The 15,772-nt window shown below is 42.5% G+C and overlaps 1 protein-coding gene across 1 annotated transcript in view; it reads left to right on the forward strand.

Moving 5' to 3' along the window:
* kcnk3a (potassium channel, subfamily K, member 3a) overlaps positions 1–15,772 on the forward strand; it is a gene marked incomplete at both ends in the record, with an annotated part of 51,953 nt that overhangs the window by 33,132 nt on the left and 3,049 nt on the right. The window contains 2 exon segments of the mRNA XM_079525769.1: positions 13,917–14,043; positions 15,193–15,409. Of these exon segments, the coding sequence (XP_079381895.1) occupies positions 13,917–14,043; positions 15,193–15,409 (344 nt within the window).

Consider the following 15,772-nt stretch of genomic DNA (forward strand, 5'->3'; position numbering starts at 1 on the left):
TGCCCCTGATAACGAGTGAGTACCAAATACTCAATTTAGGGGTCCTTGACATGAAACGTTTTGAGAACTAGTCTAATGCAGTGGTCCCAAACTTTATAGCTCAAGATGCAAAAGACAAAATGGATGTTTGCCCGGGACCCAAACTATACAGGCTCACAATGTATTGCTTCATGTCGCATTATGAGCTTGTAGAACTAACTGCATGCTATTTTCACTAAATAAGAAAATAGCATCACAATACTTTTTGATGCTATTTTCACTACTTCTTAATTTGTATGTATTTATTTATTTATGGTTTTGTTTTATACATTTTTTAATAATCGTTTTTTTACTCGCTAACCGTAACAATTGGTACGCGACCCAAACATGGAGCCCGACCCACCGTTTGGGAAACAGCGGTCTCTAATGGATGGGGCGGGAGGAGCGCCAGCCATGTTTGAGTGCCTGGATAAACAACCACAGGGTCAGCTGGAGTTTGAGGTGTCCGTGATTAAGAATTGATGGGGGTCCGCGGGGTCCGCTGCTCTGGATGGAAAAACGGGACGCTAGGCGTGGGAAACGCCGCATTCAAACTCTTAGGATGTTTGGGTGTGTGATCGATGGAAAAGGCCTAATAGTAGGAAGTGGAATAAGAGTTACAGTCCGCGGGCCATGGCCTCTGATAGGCTTGGAAGGCCAAGCAGCTGGACTTGAAAGGGAAACTTGCGCTTCAGAGACTAAAGCATGCTGGGAGGAGAGAGAGAGAGAGAGAGAGAGAGAGAGAGAGAGAGAGAGAGAGAGAGAGTGAGATGAGAGAGAGAGTCCAGAAAGGGAATATCACTAGTAAGTTTACAGTAAGTGAAAAACATTTAATCATACATCGTACTAAATTACTTTCCACTACTGTGGAACATAAACACCCTAAACAGAATTGACTTTGTGCTATTCCACTTAAGGCCTATTCATTCTCCAGTTTTAGGTGATAAAACTACAACATGACGTCACGCCGTTGATAAGGGCTTAATCACCACTCACCCCAACACACTGTATAAATAGGCCTTTACTGTAACTGTAAATCAATATCTACAAACATAGACAACTCCCTAATCTGGATGTCGGAGCATTAACCCCTTAAACGCCAGCATCCGCATTGTCGGAATAGCTTTCGCTGAAAAGATCAGATCGACAAGCTCACGCTGCGTCCTGAGCTTCTTTTCAGTGAAAGCTTTCCCCACAATCACAGAAAACAGAAAAGACCCCAGCATAGATATACATACTGTACTTAAATACTAGTGTATTTTCTGAGTTCGCTCTACAGTATGTTAAAAAACAGCAGATCGACAAGCTCATTGTGAGCTTGTCGATCTGCTGTTTTCTACACAAGCTTTCCCCACTATACAGCTGCTGGGGTTTAAGTGGTTAAGATACTCAGAAGAAATATTCTAATATATAAGTTACTAATATAGTAACTAAAGTAAATGAACCGCCACTGGATCAGAATGGCTTCATGTGAAGTGGCCACCTGTGCTGTATGTTGAAAACTAGGCCGGCCATATAGGGTTGAATGTTGACATTCTGTATATGACACTACTGGCATGCCCCCCCCCAACACACACACACACACACACACACACACTGACTCGGACAGTTAAGTGTCTGTTCATAGTTAGAGTTACAAATGGATGCCGAGCATTAACACTTATTTTACAGTATTAACAATTGTGTCTTGCCAAAAACTAGAAAGTGGCTAATTCCGAGTTTCATTCATATGTATCAATGTCACGTTTGTGTAATAGAAGCATCATTATTATCATTGAGAGAGGAGTGGAGAGGGGAGAAGGATCAAGGGACTGTCTATTGGTACTTGTTAAAAGTACTACAATATAAGGGTTTTATGCATGATGGATCGCTTTGAATGTCATCCAGAGCGCTTGCACAAACCATTTACGAAACCCATAACCTTAGAAATCTATAACTTTGCTGTGTGTCTTCCCCCCCATCTCTCCCCGTTTCCTGTCAAGCTACTGTATATCTATCGATAAAGGCAAAAAAAGCCCCCCACCCCCCCAAAAAAAAAAGAATCTATAGAGGCTATGCACGTGACATCATCGTACCAAGAACTTATGCTGGAACATCTACTGAGTGGCGAAAAACGATACTTTCTGGCCTTGACAGCCCCAAATATCCAAACAGAAAATCTGATCGTGTTAAACGACGTTAAACTCACCAACATTGCAGCTGTACAGAAAGCTTGAGTAATCCTCTTTCTATCTGCAAAGTTGTTGTTACATAACAATCCACCATAGACATGTTATGAGCTACATTCTGTTAAGACATTTGTGCAGGTGATTCATTGTATGTCCTTTTCAATAACCTGCTGTCTGCTGCGTCCTGCATTATGTGCAAGTTCGAAAAGTCTACGCTCGTCTGGACCGCTGAGTGACTTCCAACGAGCGCTTCCACCAACACACATACAGTAGACTCCTCCTGCTGCTGTAGTTTTTCTCTCCATGCTAAATGGTAAATGGTGCATTACACGCACACACATTCATACACTGATGGCGGTGGAAACCATGCAAGGCACCAACCTGCACATCAGGAGCAATTAGCGGTTCAGAGTCTTGCTCAAGGACACTTCGACACTAACTCTTGGGGGAGCCCGGGGATCGAACTGGGAACCTAGCTGCAGTCCCACCCGGGCGCTCTTCCGCCACACAGCACTGCCTGCTACAGTACTGTAGCTGGGTAGCATCCACTGTCAGCTCTCCAGGGTTCCTGATGTCTGAGGACATATCAGTCAGGATGGACCGCCAGGGTCCATGACCCTGTGCCACCGGCCTGTAAACTGCAGCAGCCACCTCCTCGGGCACTAGCACTGACCACGCTGAACTTCAACCTCATGGACCCTACTAGCGTGCCTAATGTTATGTGGTGGGAAAGAAATACTCAAATGCTTTACTTGAGTAACAGTATCAATACTGCAATATAGAAATACTCTTAAAAGTCCAGAATTCAACAGTCTGGCAACGCAAGACTAGTGTGAATGTGATGCAGGGCATACAGTTGGAGGCCATCGATATTGTCCTTTTATTTTTGCTGAGGTTTGCGTGATCTGCGCAAAAGGACAGTTAACCCATTTTGGGCGGGAACCCCTTTTGGTGTTTTAAACATTGTTATAATTTAGCTATTGAAAAATAGCAGATCTACAAGCTCATAGCGCGCCACCGAGTGGCACGCTACGAGCTTGTAGGTCTGCTATTTTTGAACAATCGTGAAAATATTTATTTCAGAAAACTGGAGGATTTAGAAGGATTTTTAAAAATTTTGAGGTCAGGCCTAAATGGGTCAAATGATAAGGGACAATATCGGTGGCACCCAACTGTAGCTGAAGGGCATGACAATAATCCAACATTTGGCGAAATAATTGCCGATCCACAAACCCAATGGGCTTGTGGCTATTTTGGGCAGAGATTGTGAGTTGTGACCCCTGGTGGACACCGGTACTACGTCAGCAGGGTTTAAGCAGCTTGGATACTGTATGCAACCTGTCATGTTTCATAACATACTTGTCATAATCCCACAGTGTTCCCATACCGTACTGTACAGTACATTACACACAAAGCATTTAATCACAATTCATTTTTACGCTGTTATATCATTGCTGTTGCTGTTGGGCAGAACGCTTTACATGTTTGAGTTTGAATGCCCTAGAGCAGATCTGACCGCTCAAATGCACTTTAAAATGAACTTCACATTCAACCATTCACGATGGCATAACTCCCATTGAAGCGCGGCACAAACAAGGGACTAAATTATTTTCGCTCCTATGCCACCAAAATGTGGAACGCCCTACCAACAGTCATTAAGACATGCGAATCCCTTGACTCCTTCAAAACCACTCTCAAAGCTCAAAGGGCACCTACGGATGGCTGCAATTCGAAACTGGCCCCCGTAAAATCGAAATCCCCCCCACCCCTTTTTCCCCTCACTGTATATGTTTCTTTTCCCTTTTTACCTCCTTTATGATGAATTCCTGTTCTGTTCTTTGGCTATATAGAAGTGTCTATTTGTACGTCTCTAAATGTTTTGATGAATTGAACAAGGTGGACCCTGGGCCTCTTGTAAACAAGTGTAATGCTTTATTGGGTCGTCCACTCACAGTTAACAGTCTTTGTATTGAGTTGTGCTTGAAATGTACTGTAATTCTGCAAACTGTAAATCAATATTTCAATCAATGATTGATTGATTCAAACACCCTTGGGTGAGGGACGATAGTCTGTACTTCAGATCAAAATGTAAAATATAAATCAAGCATCATTATAATACAAAATAAACAGAAATGCATTTTTAACCATGGATAACAAAATAGAAATACAAAGAAACAAGCCACGTCATTGGAGGCTGACAGCTCCTGATGACCTCAATAGACACATAGCCCCACCCACTAGACAGACCAAATAACAGGGTGATTTACAATGTCCCTATTCTGTTCAAATAAACCGCCACAAGAATACATGTGCATTTAATTCAGACTTGTAGATCTTTAACTTTGGCTTTCACTTTGTTTTCCAGCGTCCCTCTTTGACACAAAAACCCTGTACACAGGTATAAGGAAATGGTTTGGCCCAAATTGGCCCCAGTCAGTGGTTGCAGGCGTGTGTTCCTGCAAGCCTATTTAAAGTCTTGAAACCAATTTTGACTGTTTGATGATCCAGAGCTGTGTTTTCTTGATTAAAGAACCGTTTCCGTTTGTCTGTTCACCGCTCAGCCAACGTGCACTCTTGTGGTCATGATGTACAGCACAAAACAGTTGGCCACTTGGTTCTCTTGTGGTCATGCACAGCACAAAACAGTTGGCCACTTGGTTCTCTTGTGGTCATGCACAGCACAAAACAGTTGGCCACTTGGTTCCCTTTTTTGTGACATAGTGTGGTCACATTGTCACAAAGCGGTATACACTTTCACACACCGATGGTTCAAGGGTGAAGCTGTTCTTTGTGTGTACAGTGCAGGAGAGTAAAGCATACATTTGTTCTGGTTCCTCACGACCTTGTAGCAGCATTAATACTAATAACAGTAATAATAATAGTAAACAAATACTGTGTATCGTCGCTGTCGGGTGGAAACCTCATATGTCCAAAACTGTTATTTTTCAGGATTGAATTAAAAAAATAGCAAAGGTAGCAGATCTACATGCTCAAAATGTGTCGATTCTCGCCGCATTTCGAACTTCTAGACCGGTTCCTCATCCCTTTGATAATATCCATCATCCCCCCCCCCACACACACCCTACGTCCCCCCCGTCCCCCCCCTCCGTCACTTGAGGACGTGCGTCCTGGGCGCTGTTAAACGGCCCGTGTTTCTCGTCTTCTTTTGGCGAGAACAAATCGTGCCTGGTTGTTCACTGACAATGTAATCCAGTGACACAGAGCTGCAGCCCCAGCTACAACGGACCAGGCACATTATTCCGTTCTTTGATGTATTTTTCAAAGCCTCGTTTTATCTCCAGCTAATTAATCAGCATAATGAAGATGTTTAGATGCAGCGGTGTGAAGCTCTAACCCATTCAGGCCTGACGTCGAAATAAGAAAAAAAAAAGTTTTCTAAATCATGACAATTTTCGGAAAGATTTGAGGCACATTTTAACGATTTTTCAAAAATAGCAGATCTACAAGTTCATAGCGCGCCACTCGGTGGCGCGCTATGAGCTTGTAGATCTGCTATTTTTCAATAGCTAAATTATAACATGTTTAAAACACCAAAAGGGGTTCCCGCCCAAAATGGATTAATGGTTAATGTGGTTAAACGCTAACGTGACATGGATGCGTTCCAGGTCTCAATGGACTAAGAGACACACGGCACATGGGGAGGGACGAGGACCCACCGCTCTCATCTTTAGCCTTCAGAGAGGAATCCAATGCCAAAAAGGTGAAAAGTCCCTCAACGCCAATAATAGTCATTCTCAACTCATCCTTGAATATGCAGGCTAAAATCATTGATTTTGCGATGAAATATACAGGGTTTTATGTCAGTTTATGGGGTGAATTTGCGGGAAGTTGTGAAATATGCGGAAAGTTGTGAACTATGTGGAAAAATGAGAAATGTGCAAAATCTGCGAACAGAGAATTTGCCCATGTTTGTTTTGAAAGTGAGTGGTACCAGATCGTTGTTCCCAGCCGAGGACTTAAAGGCCTAAACTTAACCACATAAACACTAGTTAATAATATGTAACACTTTTCAAAATACCCAAAAGTTTCTGTACAAAACAAACCATCATAAAACAATATAAACCCTAATGTCCCTTTTCTTTCTATCATAAAGAGAAGATCTGTGAAAATAGCCGATCTACAAGCTCACAATGCATTGTAGAAGCTTGTAGATCGCCTATTTTCAGTGAAGAGAAATTAAGGAAAGGAATAAATAGACAGACTGTGATTCAAAAACGTATAATATAGATTATAGAAGTGGTTAAAAACTAAATTAAAAAAAAAAAAAAAAAAAAAGCTGGCGGCCTTAATTAATATAGAATGGTAAAGATATCACCAGGAATTAATTTGTTTTCTCTTTTATAGCATGCTCAAACGAGGACTGGTCTCTTTTTTTTCCTATAATTTTTATCCCACGATTTTGTAACCCATTTTTCACCCCTGTGTCAATTATCTAATGTGATCCTGGGCTCTACACACCCTCCACCAACCTGGGGAGAGCAACGGACTTGAACTCATGTGTCCTTCATGCATGAGTGTCCAAGAGGACTGGTCTCTTATTGCTACAGGACACCTGTGTATCCGTGCTGTCCTTGTACCGTGCTTTGTCTAATCACGAATTTGTTGTCGCCGTTGGACCTTGTATCTCCAACTTTCGTCATTTGGTGCTTGGTTAAGTGTCAGGCCGCAAAGGTAGTGAAAATAGCCAATCTATAAGCTCACAGTGCATCGCGACCGAGACACATTGTGAGCTTGTAGGTCGGCTATTTTAACTTTTCACTCAAAAGTAGCCGTTATGCTTAACGGACCATTTAAAAATAGACCATTTACAACATGTGAGCTTGTGAATTGACTATTTTTGGCACGTGGCACCGACATACGACGTACGCATAAATCAGGCTTTATGGGCCTTTCAAGGGCTACTATCATGGTTTTCAAATTGAATGCAGTTTTCTTTTCATATTCTTTCACATGCTAATTATGTGGATTTTGCCTTGAGAGTGGGTCTGCTCTGGGTTGTGGGACGCTGCTGTGTGTTGTTGGATGTTTCTTTTTGTGTGTGTGCTGCAACGGATTGCTCCATTACACCTTTAAAACAGCTTCAAAGTAGACTTACAGTACAGTACAAATAACAATATGTATGGATTTGCTGTTCCAAGAAAACAAACCCCATGACCATCTATACCCAGAGTACCTTTCTAGGTATAACCTTCCCCTCAAATAGTTGTCAGTATCAGGGGGAATGTTACGTGCTGCTCAGCAGGGAAAGAAACATTGTAGCGGGGCGGGGGTATACTAGCAAAGAACAGAATTTGAGAACCACTGGTTTATTTGTCACACCCCTGGTACTGTTGTCAAAAGGCTGTCACCCTGCCCATGGCAGTTGTTGTAATCCACGCCAACCCCTGCTTTGCCAGGGCAGGCCACGTCCTCAGGAGAGAATGTAGAAATAAACCCCTCACACACACAAGGATTAATTGGGTAGAAAATAACAACAACAACAAAACAGGATAGGACCTAGGACCTGTCACTTGGCATGGAGAGTGGGAGTGTGGTGGGTTTGTCACGGGGACTCTGGACATTCTCTCACGATGGGGAATTAACTTGGCGGCCCAAGCAGTGGTGTAATGTAACTGAGTACATTTACTCAAGTACTGTACTTAATAAGTACAATTTTGTGGTACTTTTATTCTGCTGAAGTTTATACTGTATATATATATATAAATATATATATATATTACAAAACATACATTACCCACAGCCCTATTTAAACTTTGGCTGTTTGAACATAGCTGATCTACGATGAGCTTCTAGATCTGCTATTTTCTAAATATATTATATAATAATATGACACGAATACTTCTGCACTTTCACTCGGGTAAGTCTTGATTACCGGAGCATGTTTCTTCCACCACTGTGGCCCTGTCACCTCCAGCTCCTCTGCCCCCCACCCCCTCCTGCTGACGAGTGCTGCTGTCATCTCCATGTCCGCAGAAGCAGCTCGCTGGGCGCTGACAACTCCTGACAGCCACTGCAGCATCGGCCCCAGTGTCCCTGTGCTCACCTGAGTCCATTTCCTCACCGAAGCACAGACACTGTCAACATCAATAGAGCACCCAAGACTGACGGAATTTACACACCTTGGTCGCGATTTCTTCCCCCATTCTGAATTCCCATAGACTTTTATTATATATCGCGTCGCATTAAGAACTCTTTCCTTTCGGCTTTTCCCTTCAGGGGTCGCCACAGCGAATCATCTGCCTCCATTTCACCCTGTCCTCTGCCTCCTCTTCTCTCACACCAACTAACTTCATGTCTACATTCACTACATCCATAAATCTTCTCTTTGGTCTTCCTCTGGAGTATAGGCCTCTCTGACGTACTCGTTCCTGATCCTATCCATCCTTGTTACTCCCAGAGAGATCCTCAACATTTGAGTCTCTGCTACCTCCAGCTCTGCTTCCTGTCTTTTCCTCAGTGCGACTGTCTCTTAACCATACAACATAGCTTCCCTTTCATTCTTGCTGATACTTTCCTATCACACACACTTTTCTCCACCCATTCCAACCTGATTGCACTCATTTCTTCACCTCTTTTCCACACTCTCTATTGTTCTGAAATGTTGAACCTAAGTACTTAAAGTCCTCCACCTTCTTCACGTCTACTCCCTGTAACCTCACTGTTCCACTTGGGTTCCTCTCATTCACACACATGCATTCTGTCTTGCTGCGGCTAACCTTCATTCCTCTCCTTTCCAGGGCGTATCTCCACCTCTCTAGATTCAATTAAGCATCAATTAAGAACCAAAAATAAACAAATGATCCTGGCGGTTTGACTCGTATAGATATGTCAGCGAGAAATCGCTAATGTCACTGCGGCTGAATTAGTTAAATTTCCATTTCAAACAGACCGTAAAAAATGTGAGTGACTATCGTAAACGATACAGTGCCACCTCCGACAATATCGCAGAGACCGTTTGTATATTTGTGGACCACAATGCTTATTTTAAGAAACCCAATGTTATTCTCCATAGAGAATTTTTTTCTGCGAACTAGGGGATGAACGAGTGACTTCTGTGTTCTATAGTCCTAGTGTGTGCAAAATGCAACCATTGAGTTGCATTTGTACTTGGCTGCATTCGTACACCACCTGAGTTAAATTAACACAGAGGATTAATTTTACTGGCTTTTACTGTGGTAGTTGCTACTCTAGCCTATAAGGATCCATATTATATATATTCGCAATAGCGTGATAGCACTTGTATATTGCCTTTTCAAGCTGTAGGCCTATACACTGTATGTATCATGTATACATTAGGTTTGATATATATCTCTGTCTGTCTGTCTGTCTGTCTTCAAATAAGAAAATGTTTTCTCAGATAATATTACATTTCCATCAGAGAGGGATACATACACATTTCTTTCTAAAATGGAACCTCTCATCCTTCCTTCCTTCCTTCCTTCTACCCGAGCTGTGGAGTGGAGGAACAGCAGAGAGACCATAATGCAAAGTGATAATCTAACTTGAGAACTTAAGAAGCGGTAGGAAGTAGAACATGATTATTGGTGAGAATTAAAAAAAACATGTTCAAAACATGTTCCCAACATTCTCGAGAACAAAGTCAGGAACAGAAGTTGAATTAGTGTATGGCTAAGTTTTCTGGAATATATACATAGATGATGAGTTTGAGAAGAAAGTAAAACTAGACAGTTTAATAACAGCTTCCAGCCTCCAGTTTTTTTGCTCTACACTATAGTAGTTCTGAAACTTTCATTTCAAAGACTCCCGTAACTCTGAGAGTATAGAAACGGTTCCATGTGTTATACAGTCCTGTAACGGCCCATTTGGAACCTCCTTAACCCATTTTGGGCGGGAACCCCTTTTGGTGTTTTAAACATTATGTTATAATTTAGCTATTGAAAAATAGCAGATCTACAAGCTCGTACGAGCTTGTAGGTCTGCTATTTTTGAAAAATCGTGAAAATATTTATTTCAGAAAACTGGAGGATTTAGAAGGTCAGGCCTAAATGGGGGAACCCTGAGGGTCCCTCATGGACACAATCCTTTGAGAACCACGTGCTCTAATATCCTTGGTAAAATGTGCTCACACAATGCGTTTTGCTTGTAGATCTGCTGTTTTCGCTGAACGTTCAACCCCGTAATAACAGTGGCACTAGCGCTCATGTGGTTCAAGTCAGGATAAGGACCATGGGCAGGCAGTTAGCCAATGAGATAGCGTGACCTCTCTGCGTCGGGAGCCGGTAGAAATTGGGCACCGGTATCAGATCAGATTATTCCATATCAACACAGAGTACGGTGGCATGGAGGCTTAAGTCATGAATTGCTTGATGAGTCTCTGGGTGAAATTCCATCCAATCTTCTCATATGTACATCACATGCGCTGCTACTCCTAGCATGTAATAGATAGAATACGCACCGCGTCGCACCGGACCGGAACACTGGAAAATGGAGTGATAAATTATTGTTTTGGGGGATGGAGCTAAACATAGCCGCTCGCTCTAAGAAGCAAGCGCGTCACTGTCGGGCAGTAACCTCGTATCTCCATGTTCCAAGTTAGTTCTTTTGTTTTCGAAAATGAATGCCCTGCTTTGCCATACAACAGTGTCACACAAATGTATGATCTACAAGTAAAATGTGTAAGTATCACAATCATTTTAACCCTGTTATCCATACAATATATGTTGGCTATTTAAAAATAGAAGATACAAGATACAAGCTCACGTCTGCTAGTCAAATGCACATCAATTTGGGGGTCCTTGACAACAAGCACGTTTGAGAAGCACTGCATTGGAGAACACAGGCTCATTTTTTCCACGCTTGTCATTCACTGAAAAGTAATGGTTTCTGGACATACAGGGTTTTCTTTCCCACGACGGTCATGACAGCGACCGAAATGATGTGAGAGCTCAGCTCTCAGCTTGCAGAGCATTTTCCTCGGTTTTTCCAGCGAGACATACATCACGTGTAATGGCCGTCGTTTTGGCAAGCACGACTGTCCCCGGCTTTAACCCATTCAGACCGGGAAGGCATCCGTGTCATTTTAGATTTTAGCTACATTTAGCTGGTTCTTCACACTTTGGATATTCAGAAATAGCATATCTACAAGCTCAAAAAGCTTGTAGATCTATTATATTTTGAAAAATCTTGAAAATTACTAAATATAATACATTTTTAAAGCAAACGTTTTTAACTCAAATCGTTGCTTCATGTGGGGTCCCCGGAACAAAATATTTATAAATATATAGGGTCGGCGACCAAATACATGATTTTGGGTGTCCTTTAGACGATTTAGACCACATTTTGTAGAATCGGCCTCAGTGGGTTAAACAAATGTGTCTTCATAGAGACGGATTGCTGCAGCCACACAGGTCGCTGTGACAATAAAAGCAAGACAGTCACAGGAATTAAATCACAGCCCCGCGGTAATCACATTCAAAACTATTGGATGGCCTTTTTTAATTTTTTTCATTTGCTCATCCTCGAGGTTATCAAGGGCCGGGATCTCTGGCCTGGGCAAATGCCTTGCAACAAGGTCCCACACGTGGGCGGGCTAGAATTGGAGTGGGCAACTTTGACGATGGAGAGGGCCACTGTATTTCCACACTCACTCCAGAGTGCCACATTGCATATTATTGTCGTAGCAAAAATATTTTTTCTATATTTGAATTACAATCCTGAATTATGTTTTGCTATTTTAGAATTGGAATCCTGAAAATTCTCATTTCATTTCAAATGCCTTTCAAATGCCTTTAATTATAGTTGTTAACTTTATGAACTAAATACTAAATGTACTTAAATTACCAAAAGTAAAAGTACTCATTGTGCAGAATGTCCACAATTTTCAAAAGTTTAAACATCGTTTGAAAATAGTCGATATCTGAGCTTTTTATATTACTTGTAATATTACTAAGTAAGTAAGTTACGTTTTCAAATAATTGTAGTGGAGTAAAAGTACAATATTTGCAACAAAAAAAGTATTGGAAATTGGAAATGCTGAAAGTACAAATACCTCAACATAGTACTCAAGTACAGTACTTAAGTAAATGTATACTTAGCACTGCTGATAATAGTGGATACTGAAGAACTGAGAACATCTCCATTTTTGTATTTATTTTTTAGGCAGAGGAGTGGACAGAACTACGTCCTACTCCTCTGACATTTAAGTAAACATAACCTTTTTACTTTTGAAAATGTTTACATTTAAACAAGAACAATCTCAATGTGTAGTGATGTTTCACCTCTGTTTTCTGGACTGTTTGTAGACGTCAGAGCTCTAGTAGAGCAACTACATGACCTTCCGCCAACGGTGATCCTTTTGTCCCAAAGAAGTCTCTTTTGAGTAAAGGGTTTAAATTGAGACTGATGCATCAGATGACTAAAATCATGGTTAGAAATCAGACCCGTCTGAACTGAGTGGTGCTGTACTGTACGTGTACGTGTGCGTGTGCGTGTGCGTGTGTGTGTGTGTGTGCGTGCGTGCGTGTGTGCGTGCATGCATGTTAGGCTACACAACAGTGATACTTGGTGGTGAAAGAAACGCTATTTCCGTGCTCGGACAGACCCAGCCAGGGACCCAGCCAGCCAGTGGCTGCACCACTCAAAAATCTAAACATCAGAGCTCACATAAATGCATTCTGACTGGTTTAAGGCCTATGTGTATATCAGTTTGTTTCATTGTGTTTCTAGATTAATAGTTCACACCGCCAATCCGACCGATATGCCCATTGACTGTGCTACCTGTAGGCCTACTGTTAATAAGCATGTTAATAAAGTATTCAATCAATCAATCAATGCTATATTCATACTGCAAAAAAACTTAAAAGAATATATATATAGTTATATGTTTCCTCACTGCAAAATAACTAAACCAAATAATTTTACTTTATAATGCACAGAGACTAATTAAGAGCAAATGCCCTCGCTGGGGCCGAGCCACTCTCCACAGAGACTGTAAATGAATTATTCAACAGAGCTCTCTCTCGCTCTCTCTCTGTCTCCCTCTCTCTCGCTCTCTCTCTGTCTCCCTCCCTCTCTCTCTCTCGCTCCCTCTCCCTCTCTCCCCCCCCTCTCTCTCCCTCTCTCTCCCTCTCCCCCTCTCTCTCCACCCTCTTTCTCTCCCTCATACTCGACATCAATACATGGCCATCCCCACCTGCTCCGTGTCGTGCATTCGCGTCTCCACTTCGCGTCCAGCCCGCCGAGCGCTGGCGAGGAGGAGAATGTTGAATTTGATGATGTGCTGCTGTGCTATACCCTTAGAATACAAATCATATACTGTTGATGTGGGGTGGAACCATGTTCATGCATCATGCGCTGCACGTCAATCACCTGCAATCTCTCTCTCTCTCTCTCTCTCTCTCTATCTCTCTCTCTCTCTCTCTCTCTCTCTCTCTCTGTTGTTTCCCATCTACCTCCACTGTACCCATCAAATAAAGGCTCAAGAAACTTTTCAAACCATACGAAATATAGAGATACCACAAGGTTCCGGGAAGACATAGCCTATGGCCTATATACTGTTTTCAAATGTTCTCCAGGTTTGTGAATCTTGTCAACCTGCAGACATTTCTCTCTCCATCTCTGACCCCTGTCCTGGTCACTGTAGATTTAATTAGTTCTAGCCCAGTAACCCTGTGTCTCTGTGTGTATGTGTGTGTGTGTGTGTGTGTGTGTGTGTGTGTGTGTGTGTGTGTGTGTCCTGGTCTCCCGCAGGCTACGGCCACGCGGCCCCCAGCACAGACGGAGGCAAGGTGTTCTGCATGGTGTATGCTCTCCTGGGCATCCCGCTCACCCTGGTCATGTTCCAGAGTCTGGGCGAGCGCATCAACACCATGGTCAGGTACGCTGCATTGGCCTCACAGTCCTTACATAATCATCGCCTCCTGATCACAATTACTCGAGGTTAATCACAATTATTCTGCCTCTCTCTCTCTCTCTACGTCATCCTCATAATCTGCACAAGCTGCATAACATCCCTGTCAGGGGCAGCAACCTCTTATCTCCATATTCAAACTCTTTGTGGGTTTTGTTTTTCCATAAATTAATGCCCTACAGTACTTTGACTCATACGACAGCGTCACACACACACACACACAGTCGCACGCACGCACGCACGCACGCACGCACGCACGCACACGCACACACACACACACACACACACCTTTTACACCGTTAGCCTATAATGGCATGGCCCAAAACATGGATCAATTATGAAATGATTATCAACTATTTTTCGTAAAACTAGGAAAGCATTTGTGTCATTTTAGTTTTTTTATGTTGGCTATTAAAGAATAGCAGATGTAGAAGAAACTCACATCGGGTCAGGTGGATTAGGCTAGTTGGATTCACCCATTAAAACCGGGAAAGCATCTGTCACTTTATATTTTACAGTAGGCCTATAGCACATTGGTTGTCTATTCCAAAATAGCTGATCTACAAGCTCATAGTGCGACACTTCGTCCAGCGCTATGAGCTTGTACATCTGCTATTTTTGAATAAATCGTGAAAATTTGTGCAAGGCTGCAAGCAAACATTTTTACTCCAATCTTTGCATCTGCGTGTCACTGGAACAAAGTATTTTGAAGTGGGAGTCAGAGGCAGAATACATAATCTTGGGGGCCGTTGACAGAGAACCACCGTTTATAGCGACATAGGTTTTTCAGAAAACTGTGTGAACCGACCTGAGGTCTTAACGGCTCAACTGTTTCCTCCGTGTGGTGGTCAGTGCATTGGCACTGCCCTCACAATTCAATTAGATTTCCGATTCGATTCTACGATGCATCGAGATGAATCGCACTTTTGTTATAATTATCACTGCACAACATGGCAATTTTTTATACAAGCAGTCAGATATACTGAACATATATAATATTATATACAGTATTATAATAATATTTAGGCTTCGATTATCGATTACGTCACGCGTGCTGCACGGCTGAATCATGGCGATACACTGCTGAATGGATTCTATTTCTGACCCCACTATCAGGTACCTGCTCCACCGGCTGAAGAAGTGCCTGGGCCTGCGGCGCACCGAGGTGTCCATGGTCAACATGGTGACCATCGGCTTCGTGTCGTGCATGAGCACGCTGTGCGTGGGAGCGCTGGCCTTCTCGCACTTCGAGGGCTGGAGCTTCTTCCACGCCTACTACTACTGCTTCATCACGCTCACCACCATCGGCTTCGGGGACTACGTGGCGCTGCAGGTCTGCTGCCACTCTCCTGGCTCTTTTAAAGTCCTTACTTAAACATTAGTTTCAGTAGACATTATTTCTGGCGACACCCGTTGGTAGCTTTGTGACATTACAGTGTCTGTCTGATACTGAAGGAACCCTGAAAAAATCCTGCTGCTTTACCGTGAGTATTGGCACGACAGTGATGCGGTCAGGAGACATGGCCGAGCGTCATTGAAGTGCCTATGATCACGATAAACTGCATCCTCGAGTGTAAAATTTGGGTATAAAAACTTCAAATGTGACATTCATGCATAACGAGTACTTCCTACTTTTGGTAATTTAAGTATATTTTGATTATATTATATGATTATATTATTATATGATACCAATACC

The sequence above is a fragment of the Electrona antarctica genome, assembly GCF_951216825.1.
Source record: "Electrona antarctica genome assembly, chromosome: 17".
NCBI lineage: Eukaryota > Metazoa > Chordata > Actinopteri > Myctophiformes > Myctophidae > Electrona > Electrona antarctica.